General features: G+C 43.7%; 1 protein-coding gene across 1 annotated transcript in view; it reads right to left on the bottom strand.

Moving 5' to 3' along the window:
• LOC138948715 (sodium-dependent multivitamin transporter-like) overlaps nt 1-12,622 on the bottom strand; it is a 34,243-nt gene extending 21,621 nt beyond the window's left edge. The window contains exons 1-6 of the mRNA XM_070320322.1: nt 11,851-12,622; nt 9,988-10,057; nt 7,190-7,237; nt 6,561-6,628; nt 4,002-4,156; nt 2,249-2,389 (exon numbers count right to left, since the gene is read on the bottom strand). Of these exons, the coding sequence (XP_070176423.1) occupies nt 2,249-2,389; nt 4,002-4,156; nt 6,561-6,628; nt 7,190-7,237; nt 9,988-10,057; nt 11,851-12,195 (827 nt within the window). The 5' untranslated portion in view covers nt 12,196-12,622. The remainder of the gene's footprint in view (nt 1-2,248; nt 2,390-4,001; nt 4,157-6,560; nt 6,629-7,189; nt 7,238-9,987; nt 10,058-11,850) is intronic.
• Between the last annotated feature and the right edge of the window lie 205 nt (nt 12,623-12,827).

Raw genomic sequence — 12,827 nt, 5'->3', positions numbered from 1 at the left:
GCTGGCCCTCTTCTTGTCTTTTCGGGACCGCTTCCTCTCCGGCTGGGCCGCCAGTTCAGCTTGGTCACACCGCCTTCGGTCCTGCCTCACCTGGTAGTCCTTCAGGCCCTCAGCTGGTGTAACACCCAACTGCTTCATCACATGGGAGAGGTGGGAACATCCCTGATTGAAATGGGACACAGCTGAGGCAACAGCTGCATTCACCCGACTGGCGCCCACATGCACAGTTTTGGGGCAGCGCGCCCAGATCTGTCCGTTGACGCATTCGTTGGCATTCTGCGTTCTGCCATGCTTGATTCTGGCCATGAGACCAACGTCTGACATCCTGTCATAGATGGGTTTGACTGCTCTGGCCACATCAGCTGACAGTGGAGTCCCCACATTGTCCTTGTGTGGTGGCGGCTCTTGTCCAGTTGCCACGGCCTTCTGAAAGAAGCACGAGGAGTCGGCGCCTACTGGACATTGCTGGTGCTGAGGGTTGTCGTCTGTGGATGAGCAGTGCAAAAAAGATGCCCAGATGGCCTCCTTCATCTTGTCAGGTTTGCCCAAGTTCTTCATGATGGTATTCCTGTAGTAGGACTGCAGAATGGTGCAAGCGTTTGCAGTCAGGGCGCCACGATGACGTCCACCAAGCTTCTCCTCCTTTGCCTTCTTTCTCAGCGCCGTCCCCATTCTTTTGTCGCAGTGGTTGACACACTCCAGCTTTTCAACCGGATAGAGGTTGGCATCAACCACTGCCTTGAAGGCCACAGAGTCACCATCTGAAAGCATTCTGGTATAACGCATGTTGTTTCTGCGCACTGACCTTCCCCACAAACGAAGGGCGGCTTCCTTCTCCATTCCTTTCGAAGAGCCTTCATAGTTGGTTTCACAACTATACTATAGGCTTGTGGTCTCTCCTCTATTCAGCTCTCTCCACTTCTGTCATCCTCCTTTTGTTGTTCAGTGCACATGCCTGGCAGAATTTTGACAGCACTTCAAAATCAAGCACAAGTCCAGTCCCCACATCAATAACGATGCCAACCCCATAGTTTGAGGTAAAACCTCGCTTGTCAGTGCCAGGTTCCGAATCAAAACTGGCCAGCTCATTCACAGAGAGAATGACAGCGGGAAAGGGGAGAGAATGCTGAATCCAACGGTATGTGTCATGTCGGAACGGGGTTGGGAGAATTTGGCGTAACTAACAGTCAAACAAATGCATTTTTGGCATTTCAACACACAATGAAAATAAATTCTTGACACAGTTGGTTTTGAAACACCTTTATTTTGCATAAAATAAGTGTTTTATGTGAAAAACATCGGTTGAACCTGAATGAGAAAGGATTATTTGGTATAAATATGTCAAAATCTCAAAACTGACCAATTGAACACACAACACGATTTTTGACTTCAGACGTGTGTAGCCCCTGGCTAATTATTATTGCAATAAATGTAAATACTGATTGTTGCTAATAACATAAACGAATGATTTACGAAATTACTATTCTAGCAAAAGTAAATACATGTGTCATTCAGTGGGCGATCACTGAGTGGTATGGGAATAAAATCGTAGCTGCCTTGATCATGCTGTAACACTGTGTCGTCTGCTTTACTCTGTGTTTGTTGTATCGTCTGCTCCAGTCTGCACACTAAGCGCTTACCGTAGCGGCCCAACAACACCGGAAGCTAGATGGTTTGCGGATGTCGCTCTACCGTGTTTTTTGTCATATTTTTAGCGTGTGAGATCTGAGATAGTTTTTTTTGGTATTATATAACCTATTATAGTGTAATTTTGCATCATGCACTAACAGTTTCAAGAAATAATGAAAAACAAATTGAAATACATTGCTGCAAACAACTAAGTTTGCCGAAAATTAGTTCCGGAATGTCACCATTCACACAGGCAAATGCCTCCGCATAACCCAGACCTCTGGGTCTGGGAATATAGTATGGCTCTATCTGACCAGGTACGGATAAATCCGCTCAGACTGTTAGCTTCAGTGGCTTCCTGTAACGTCGATCTAACGCCTGCATTCCAGCGTGTTGATATACAGTTACTACACAGTTACTAGGCCTACAATTCGGAGTGACCTGCTGCAGCACAGCTGATTTCGGCTAAAAAAAAAATGTCAACATATCTGGGGTAGAAAGTGTTAACTGGTATACAAGAACAAGATAAAAAAAATAAAATAAATGTTCCTCAATGAATTTTGGCAAGGAAAAATAAGTATTATAAAAAAATAAAAAATAAAAAAGATTAATGGCTCACAGCTGAGATCCGCGAAGGTCGCTGACGGCCATGTAGCGTTGCAGCATGGTGGGACTGGCGGCGTAGATGGTCAGCTGCCCCGTCACACTGCCCAGCACAGCACTCCACACCGTCATGCGCGTGAAGGGGCTGGGGTCGAAGCTGCAACGCCCAACATGCACATTCTGCATCATGCAACTCACGCTTTGTCTCAAAATACTTGTACCATATGTGACCCTCCACAACGGAATGAGTCGCACCTTTGCATGATTTTCATAGTTTTAAATTTGCCTAAAGAGTTTTTTATGCTCTATCCAGTGGTGAAAACCGTTTTAGAAAAGTGCAAAAACTGTTTGAGTTATAAGCCTGTGACTAAGGTGACCCTCACACTGTTACCAGACACGCCCCGAACTTATATTAAGCCTAGCGCAGAACCGCGCGAGGTGACATGCGACTCATTGCGTGGTGGAGGGTCACATATCACACACACACCGCTTCATATCGCACAATTGTATCACACACCTCACGCTTCAATTTACACACTTGTATCACTCGATCATCTCACGCTTCATCTCACATACTTGTACAACGTCATCATGGCCTCGTCACGAGGTCCTCCCAGTAACTCAGAGAAGAATATGACTCAAACACTTCCTCTTCCTTTGCAGTAAAAGTCATGATTATATTTAGTCAAGTTTTGACTAAATATTTTAACATCGAGGGGGAATCGAAACGAGGGTCGTGGTGTATGTGCGTGCGTGTGTGCGTGCGTGCGTGTGTGTGTGTGTGTGTGTGTGTGTGTAGAGCGATTCAGACTAAACTACTGGACCGATCTTTATGAAATTTGACATGAGAGTTCCTGGGTATGAAATCCCCGAACGTTTTTTTCATTTTTTTGATAAATGTCTTTGATGACGTCATATCCGGCTTTTCGTGAAAGTTGAGGCGGCACTGTCACGCCCTCATTTTTCAACCAAATTGGTTCAAATTTTGGTCAAGTAATCTTCGACGAAGCCCGGACTTCGGTATTGCATTTCAGCTTGGTGGCTTAAAAATTAATTAATGACTTTGGTCATTAAAAATCTGAAAATTGTAAAAAACAATAAAAAATTTCAAAACGATCCAAATTTACGTTTATCTTATTCTCCATCATTTGCTGATTCCAAAAACATATAAATATGTTATATTCGGATTAAAAACAAGCTCTGAAAATTAAATATATAAAAATTATTATCAAAATTAAATTGTCCAAATCAATTTAAAAACACTTTCATCTTATTCCTTGTCGGTTCCTGATTCCAAAAACATATAGATATGATATGTTTGGATTAAAAACACGCTCAGAAAGTTAAAACAAAGAGAGGTACAGAAAAGCGTGCTATCCTTCTTAGCGCAACTACTACCCCGCTCTTCTTGTCAATTTCACTGCTTTGCCATGAGCGGTGGACTGACGATGCTACGAGTATACGGTCTTGCTGAAAAATGGCAGCTACTTGACTAAATATTGTATTTTCGCCTTACGCGACTTGTTCAGTATTACTGTACTTGAAAGCATTATGCCCCGATATTGATGTTTTTCTCTATGACATTTATATATACTGTATAAATTGTTTGTCGTACAACACACATATACAACAACAACAACAAACACACACACACACACACACACACAAACACACACACACACACACACACACACACACACACACACACACACACACACACACACACACACACACACACACACGCACACACACACACACATGGAGCCTACTTAAAGAAGTTGATCCTCTGTCCGCGCTGCGCGACGTCCCAAACAGCGGCCATCCCGCCCAGCCTGTCACTGCCCACCACGATGATCGCCACCAGACCCAGGATGACCACACACGTCTGAAACGTGTCCGTCCACACCACGGCCCTCAGCCCTCCCTGTCAGACACACAGCATTACACATGGTGTAACAAATGGCTTGACACATAGCATGATACATGGCGTGACACATGGCGTGACAAATGGCGTGACACATGGCGTGACACGTAGCATGACACATGGCCGGCGTGACACATAGCATGACATATGGCGTGACACATAGAATGACACATGGCGTAACACATAGCATGACACATAGCGAGACACATAGCATGACACATGGCGTGACACATAGCGAGACACATAGCATGACACATGGCGTGACACATGGCGTGACACATAGCAGGACACATGACACAAATCATGACACATGGTTACCACATAGCATGACACATGGCGTGACACATATCATGGCACATGGCGTGACACATAGCATGGCATATAGCATGACGCATGGCGAGACACATAGCATGACGCATGGCGTGACACGTAGAATGACACATGGCGCGACACATAGCATGGCACATGGCGTGACACATAGCATGACACATGGCGTGACAAATAGCATGACATATGGCGTGACACATAGCATGATACATGGCATGACACATAGCATGACACATGGCGTGACACATAGCATGACACATAGCATGACACAATCCCCAACAGGAAATAGACACATGCCCCACATGCAGTGTGACACAGAGCTTTAGATATCTAGACAGATGTCCCACAAGGCAGTGTGACACAGAGCTTTAGATATCTAGACAGATGTCCCACAAGGCAGTGTGACACAGAGCTTTAGATATCTAGACAGATGTCCCACAAGGCAGTGTGATACGGGGCTTTAAATATCTAGACAGATGCCCCACAAGGCAGTGTGATACGGGGCTTTAAATATCTAGACAGATGCCCCACAAGGCAGTGTGATACGGGGCTTTAAATATCTAGACAGATGCCCCACAAGGCAGTGTGATACGGGGGCTAGACAGATGCCCCACAAGGCAGTGTGATACGGGGCTTTAAATATCTAGACAGATGTCCCACAAGGCAGTGTGATACGGGGCTTTAAATATCTAGACAGATGCCCCACAAGGCAGTGTGATACGGGGCTTTAAATATCTAGACAGATGTCCCACAAGGCAGTGTGATACGGAGCTTTAGATATCTAGACAGATGTCCCACAAGGCAGTGTGATACGGGGCTTTAGATATCTAGACAGATGTCCCACAAGGCAGTGTGATACGGGGCTTTAAATATGTAGACAGATGCCCCACAAGGCAATGTGATACGGGGCTTTAGATATCTAGACAGATGCCCCACAAGGCAGTGTGATACGGGGCTTTAGATATCTAGACAGATGCCCCACAAGGCAGTGTGACACAGGGCTTTAGATATATAGACAGATGCCCCACAAGGCAGTGTGACACAGAGCTTTAGATATCTAGACAGATGTCCCACAAAGCAGTGTGATAGAGAGTTCTATATCCACGACGAGTAGTCACGATGTGTACCTGTATATGTACAATTTGGCAAACGCTTGACATTACACGTACAGATGACGTCATGGCTACACGTACAGGAACACGTCTTGGCTACACGTCGTGGATCTAGAACTCTGGAATATCTAGACAGATAACCCACAGGCAGTGCGACTTAGGGCTATCAATATTGAGACGGATGCCCAACAGGCAGTGTGACACACGGCTTTACATATATAGACAGATGCCTCACAAGGCAGTGTGACACACGGCTTTACATACATAGACAGATGCCTCACAAGGCAGTGTGACACACGGCTTTACATATATAGACAGATGCCTCACAAGGCAGTGTGACACACGGCTTTACATATATAGACAGATGCCCCACAGGTAGTGTGACACACGGCTGCCTCACAAGGCAGTGTGACACACGGCTTTACATATATAGACAGATGCCTCACAAGACAGTGTGACACACGGCTTTTACATATATAGACAGATGCCTCACAAGACAGTGTGACACACGGCTTTTACATATATAGACAGATGCCTCACAAGACAGTGTGACACACGGCTTTACATATATAGACAGATGCCTCACAAGACAGTGTGACACACGGCTTTACATATATAGACAGATGCCTCACAAGACAGTGTGACACACGGCTTTACATATATAGACAGATGCATCACAAGACAGTGTGACACACGGCTTTACATATATAGACAGATGCCTCACAAGACAGTGTGACACACGGCTTTACATATATAGACAGATGCCTCACAAGACAGTGTGACACACGGCTTTTACATATATAGACGATTCTAGGCTAACTGCTCTCCGGGCAACTGCCCCCCGGACAATTGCCTTCCGACCACTGCCCCCTGAATAATTGCCCCCCGCCCCTCCCAGGACAATGACCCCCCGTGACAATTGCCCCCTTGGGCATCTAGACAGAGGGCAGTGTACAAAAGCTCACAAAGGCCGTGTAGAAGGTGACCACAGCCCCAACCGACAGAATGGAGCCCCACACAGACAGCCCCGTCACTGCAACAAAGGGCTTCATGGCTTACCATTCGTGTAACATGTACATTTACTATTCATTCAAGGTTTCGTGCTGTGAATATCCGTACTATCCCGTGTGTGACAATTGCAAAAATAAGTCGAACAGAGTGATATGAAAACAGTCAGTCAACATTTCGGCCTGGAAGATTGACTTTCTTTAATTTTGACCACAATTTCAATTCAAACACACGTATATGGTTTTAAATATTGATAAGAACATCGAACGCAGAAGAAGAAGAAGAAGAAATATTGATAAAGTATACAATTACACCGTTTTTGTAGACACAAAATTCCCTTTCACGCAAAATAATGATTAACAAATCTGAATATGCAATCGTATATTTCCTACTTGTTCAAAGACAGTTTGACAAATCTGTGAATGACATCTATTGGAAAATTCAGTCACAGTGTCGTCTCAACTTTTTGTAACAGACGTACGTGACGTCATCAAAGATATTTATCGAAACAAAATCAAATGATAAGTTTTGATATTGTTTGGAAGAGTTTATATTTTAAGTTTCTTTAACCTTGTGTCCCGCCTACCTTGGTTCAAGGCCAGTGCTGGAGCGTACAAAACGACAGCCATGTAGGCTTACAGCAACTGAAAAAGCAAGATAAGAAGCAATTACAGTTGCCAAATTGCCCAATTCCGGAAATAACTCGGTCGGGTTTGTAAAGGTTAATTGTGAAAGAGCGAGTACCCTTGCACAGCTGACCATCAGATCTATGTTTATTGCATTTCATGTTTCAATTTGTTATCTTTTATTTTTACCAGCGACTGCGATTTCTGTCACGTTATAAAATTGCATGAGGTAGTGATGTGTGTGTGTGCGTGTGTGTGCGTGCGTGTGTGCGCGTGTGCGCGTGCGTGTGTGTGTATGTGTGTGTGCGTGTGTGTGTGTGTGTGTGTGTGTGTGTGTGTGTGTGTGTGTGTGTGTGTGTGAGTGTGTGTGCGTGTGTGACTTGAGGCGAGGAAGCTTTGAGTGTATACTGCTAGTTTTAGTGAATGTATTTTTAAACTTATGCTGTCCAGTGGTGTTTTTAAATTAATGTTGTTGATCAGTTTGTATAAATGATGCCTGTGTTGGTGTATATGGCTGGATTGAAATGCTTCTTAACCGCAATGTCATCACAAATTCCCAACCCTGGGCAATTAAAGATTCTGTATTCTGTATTCTGTATTTCCGCAGACAAACAGTGCCATGTGCTTCATGTACACGTGTTTCAGACACGCCCTCTCGCAACTGACTGTCCTCTCACGTGGGAAAGTTTCCCCAGGTGACATTATTTCCCCAATGACATTACAGGCCAGTCACTAGCGAGAGGGCCTGTCTTAAACACGTGTACAAGAAGCACATAGCAATGTTTGTCTGCGCAAATGCAAGGGTACTAACTCTTTCAGAACCCTTAATGCAAACCCGACAGAGTTATTTCCGAAAATCGTCTATTGCCCACCACGAATTGCTGTATGTAGGAAAGATGCAGTGACGAAAAGCACTAGGGACAAAACATAGAACAACAGAATCAAAAAACAAGAAAGGTAGGTTGTTGGAACGTTTGTTATTGACAAAACAATACATTCACAGATATTTCGACCCAACGGTCTTTTAAGTGCACAGACACACAATTAATAACGAAATTGTATCTGGCTGATTTTTTCTTCCGCCTGCCACGAAGCCGCAAGCGAATTTATAACATTCAATTTCATAGAACAACAGAATATTTAACAAGCAGAGGCAGAGCGCTGTTTTAAAGATCTAATAAAAACAAAGGGAAGTAAGAGCTCTAAATGTGTAATAGAGTAAGTGAGAGTTAATCGGAACCAGTCTCCTGGCGCCTTAGAGAACAACAAGCATTGAAATGAACAAGCGACTTTCATCCTCAACTCTAATTTAACCTTGACATCAAGGATGAAAGTCGCTTTTTCATTCCAATGCTTATAATGCTTAGAAGGTTGCTTTATCCTGAAAATCCTTCCCCTCTCATTCAAGGGACGTAACCACTCGGTGCACGTTTTCGAAGAAATCGAATTTTGGGGTGAAATCTATTAAATTTCACCACCAATTTCCTTCACTTGCAAGAAACTGACATGCTTCTCTTCCTTAAATTTTTTAATTTGTTAACTCGACCAGGAAACAACATTTCAGTCTCGATTTTATATCGAATCAGAAAGCTGATTGCCAGGGGAAAGCTGGACGCGTTACAACAGCAACTGAGAAAGCCAACCTGGTACACAAACACGAACCAGCAAATTAACCAGTGCATGCATGACTCTCTAATACATTCAATAATAATAAATCAAACAAACAAACAAACAAACAAAAACACTTCTTTATTTAATCACAACATACGATGCCAACTAGCAAGCCAAATCCTGGGAAGAAAATGTTTTCAGGGGAAGCAATATGCTTGTCATTAGGAAATAGGCTATTTATAACGATTGTTTCCCTTGTCAGGAAAGCTGTGATACACCGCTGGATATTTTTAGGAGTCAAAGCAGATTTCAGATGTTACGCCCTTTATGGAAGCAACGGCCATTCTGGGATATTTCGTTGTTATTGTTGTTGTTATTGTTGTTGTTTTTGTTGCTGTTGAAGTTGTTGTTGTTGTTTTGTTCTTTAACGCTACCAATGATGTGACAGCCTTGGGGGAGAGACTAAGAAACAACTTGAAGAGTATGAAGGCTTACTAGCGCCAAAACCACATGACTAAAATTTTGACAAGAAATTACAAATATCAGTGACAATTACTAATTTTCTTCCCCAGATAACGTTTAACTTTCAGTTTTGGCTCAAGTAATCCGTCTGAAAGTCAGCCAGAACTGAACATTATTAATAATATTCACGTGAAAATTGTAATTATCAAGTGATCATGTGTAATCATTAAGTGACCATGCTTAATTTTCACGTGTTCGTGTCTAATTATCAGGTGTTTATGTTAATTAGGGTTTTGGCGCTAGTAAGTACAAAACTTGAATTTAGTAATTAACACTGTCAGTTAACATTTTCGCTGTGAATTAGAAAAAGCAGATAGAAAGATACGCACGTCCCGGCACCAGGAAATTATGTGTGTGTGTGTGTGTGTGTGTGTGTGTGTGTGTGTGTGTGTGTGTGTGTGTGTGTGTGTGTGTGTTTGTGTGTGTGTGTGTATGTGGGTGTGTTTGTGTGTTAGTGTCTGAGTGTGTGTGTGTGTGTGTGTGTGTGTGTAGGTGTAGGTGTGTGTGTGTGTAAGTGTGTGTGTGTGTGTGTGTGTGTGTGTGTGTGTGTGTGTGTGTGTGTGTAGCGTAAGGGGAGAGGCCGAGAGCCAGGTGAGGAAAGCAGCAGCCAGAGAGCGGCGCCAACTCACCATCTCAAGCATGAAGAGGACGGCAGCCAGGTAACGCGTGGTCCTGTTGAAACGCAACTCAAGGTACTGCACACCGTCACAACACGCTTACGTTTAATAGTTGTTTTTTTTCTTGTTTTTTTCTCTTGTTTTTTTTCTTCTTTTTTAAGGAGATCTGACTTCTTTTTACATTTAGTCAAGTTTTGACTAAATGTTTTAACATAGAGGAGGAATCGAGACGAGGGTAGTGGTGTATGTGTGTGTGTCTGTGTGTCTGTCTGTGCGTGTGTGTAGAGTGATTTAGACCAAACTACTGGACCGATCTTTATGAAATTTGACATGAGAGTTCCTGGGAATGATATCCCCGGACTTTTTTTCATTTTTTCGATAAATACTTTTGATGACGTCATATCCGGCTTTTTGTAAAAGTTGAGGCGGCACTGTCACATCCTCATTTTTCAATCAAATTGATTGAAACTTTTGTAAAGCAATCTTCGACGAAGGCCGGACTTCGGTATTGCATTTCAGCTTGGTGGTTTAAAAATTAATTAATGACTTTGGTCATTAAAAATCTAAAAATTGTAATAATTTTTTTATATAAAACGGTCCAAATTTACGTTCATCTTATTCTACATCATTTCCTGATTCCAAAAACATATTAATATGTTATAAATGGATTAAAAAAGCTCTGAAAATTAAAAATATAAAAATTATGATCAAAATTAAATTTCCGAAATCGATTTAAAAACAATTTCATCTTATTCCTTGTCGGTTCCTGATTCCAAAAAACATATAGATATGATATGTTTGGATTAAAAACACGCTCAGAAAGTTAAAACGAAGAGAGGTACAGAAAAGCGTGCTATGCAGCACAGCGAAACCACTACCGCGCTGAACAGGCTCGTCAGTTTCACTCCGTTTTGCACAAGCGGCGGACTACGGTCATTGTGAAAAAATGCAGTGCGTTCAGTTTCATTCTGTGAGTTCCACAGCTTGACTAAATGTAGTAATTTTGCCTTACGCGACTTGTTTTTGTTCCATCAGCGGGTACTATTTCGGAAGGGTTTTTATTGTGATGTCGCCTACTGTAAACTTATAACCCTTTCACTCGCTCTCTCTCTCTTTCTTGATAACTTTCTTTCTCTTCCGTCTGCGTGTTTATGTGAAATTTGTAATACATTATGTTTTTTTCAGTTACACGCAAAATGGACATTGGTTTTTATACTGGACATTTCTTTTTATATTTAGTCAAGTTTTGATTTCCTTTACAGTTACTTCTCTCTCTCTCTCTCTCTCTCTCTCTCTCTCTCTCTCTCTCTCTCTCTCTCTCTCTCTCTCTCTCTCTCTCTCTCTCTCTTACGTTTAATAGTTAAATAAGATTGGTAAACAACTAAGTAACTACTCTTCACGGCTTTTCACAAACAAACAAAGAAGCGAAGGAAAATGAGCACAGAAAGTTCGTGCTCGCAATAATTACGTCCGTCCTTCAATCAAACAAAGCAGAAAGAAAGATGTGCACGTATAATCAAGTAATACGTTTAATTATACCCAAGGAATTTGACGAACTTTCTGTCTGTCTGTCTATGGATCTGTCTGTCTATGGCTTTGACTGTGGAAAAATGACGGACCAGCATGTTACAGAGGCCGACTTGCCTCAAAGGCACAGGTCAGCTTGAGGTCGACTTACCCAATCCCGTGTCACCACAGTGGCACGTAAAAGACCTGGGTCATTCTGCCATACGTGCAGATGACTGATACCACCTAAACACGCATACACTTGTGTATCTCATCTAAAGTCGGGGGTAAAACCCGGGAACATGTGCCCATAATGGCTTTGCCGTCAGGGCGTATAACTTGAATTTATCTCGAGGCCGACTTACCTCATAGGCACTGGTCAGTTTGAGGCCGTGGAAGAAGGGAATGAAGAGGAAGCAGACGAGCGGGTAGACGACGAAGCCCGACGCGGCCACCAGCCAGTACCCCGTGCCGTACAGGTAGATCTCGGTGGGGATGCCCAGCACGGTGATGGCAGACATGTAGCTGGCCACGAGGGACACGGCCACGGGCAGGACGCTCAGCTGCCGGCCCCCCATCAGAAGGTCATCGGCACTGGCCCGCTGCCGTTGGCGTCGCTCCCGGACCATGTAGAACACCCCGATCAGCGCTGACACCCCCAGCACGCCCACGAACAGGCAGTAGTCCAGCGCGCTGAACGTCGTCGGCATGTTGGATGCACGCTTCTTCCACCCTCACTACACTGGTTGGCAAATCCTTGTAGGGACGGTTCTTCCACCCTCACTGCAATGGTCGGCAAATCCTTGTAGGGACGGTTTGTCCACCCTCACTGCAATGGTCGGCAAATCCTTGTAGGGACGATTCTTCTACCCTCACTGCAATGGTCGGCAAATCCTTGTAGGGACGGTTTGTCCACCCTCACTGCAATGGTCGGCAAATCCTTGTAGGGACGGTTCTTCCACCCTCACTGCAATGGTCGGCAAATCCTTGTAGGGACGGTTCTTCCACCCTCACTGCAATGGTCGGCAAATCCTTGTAGGGACGGTTCTTCCACCCTCACTGCAATGGTCGGCAAATCCTTGTAGGGACGATTCTTCTACCCTCACTGCAATGGTCGGCAAATCCTTGTAGGGACGGTTCTTCTAGGGTACCCTCACTACACTGGTTGGTAAATCCTTGTAGGGACGATTCTTCCACCCTCACTACACTGGTCGGCAAATCTGTCTTGTCCCGTGAAGAAGGTCAGGTTACAAATCCAAAAACAACTAGACTGTCAACGTTCCAAAATTCAGAATAAAAACTTTGGTTTTTTTAAAGGTACTGAACTTGTCAAATCCAGGTG

Source organism: Littorina saxatilis, linkage group LG15 (assembly GCF_037325665.1).
Source record: "Littorina saxatilis isolate snail1 linkage group LG15, US_GU_Lsax_2.0, whole genome shotgun sequence".
NCBI lineage: Eukaryota > Metazoa > Mollusca > Gastropoda > Littorinimorpha > Littorinidae > Littorina > Littorina saxatilis.
Note: the sequence above shows the minus strand (reverse complement) of the source record. Positions and strands in the feature narration are given on the sequence as shown.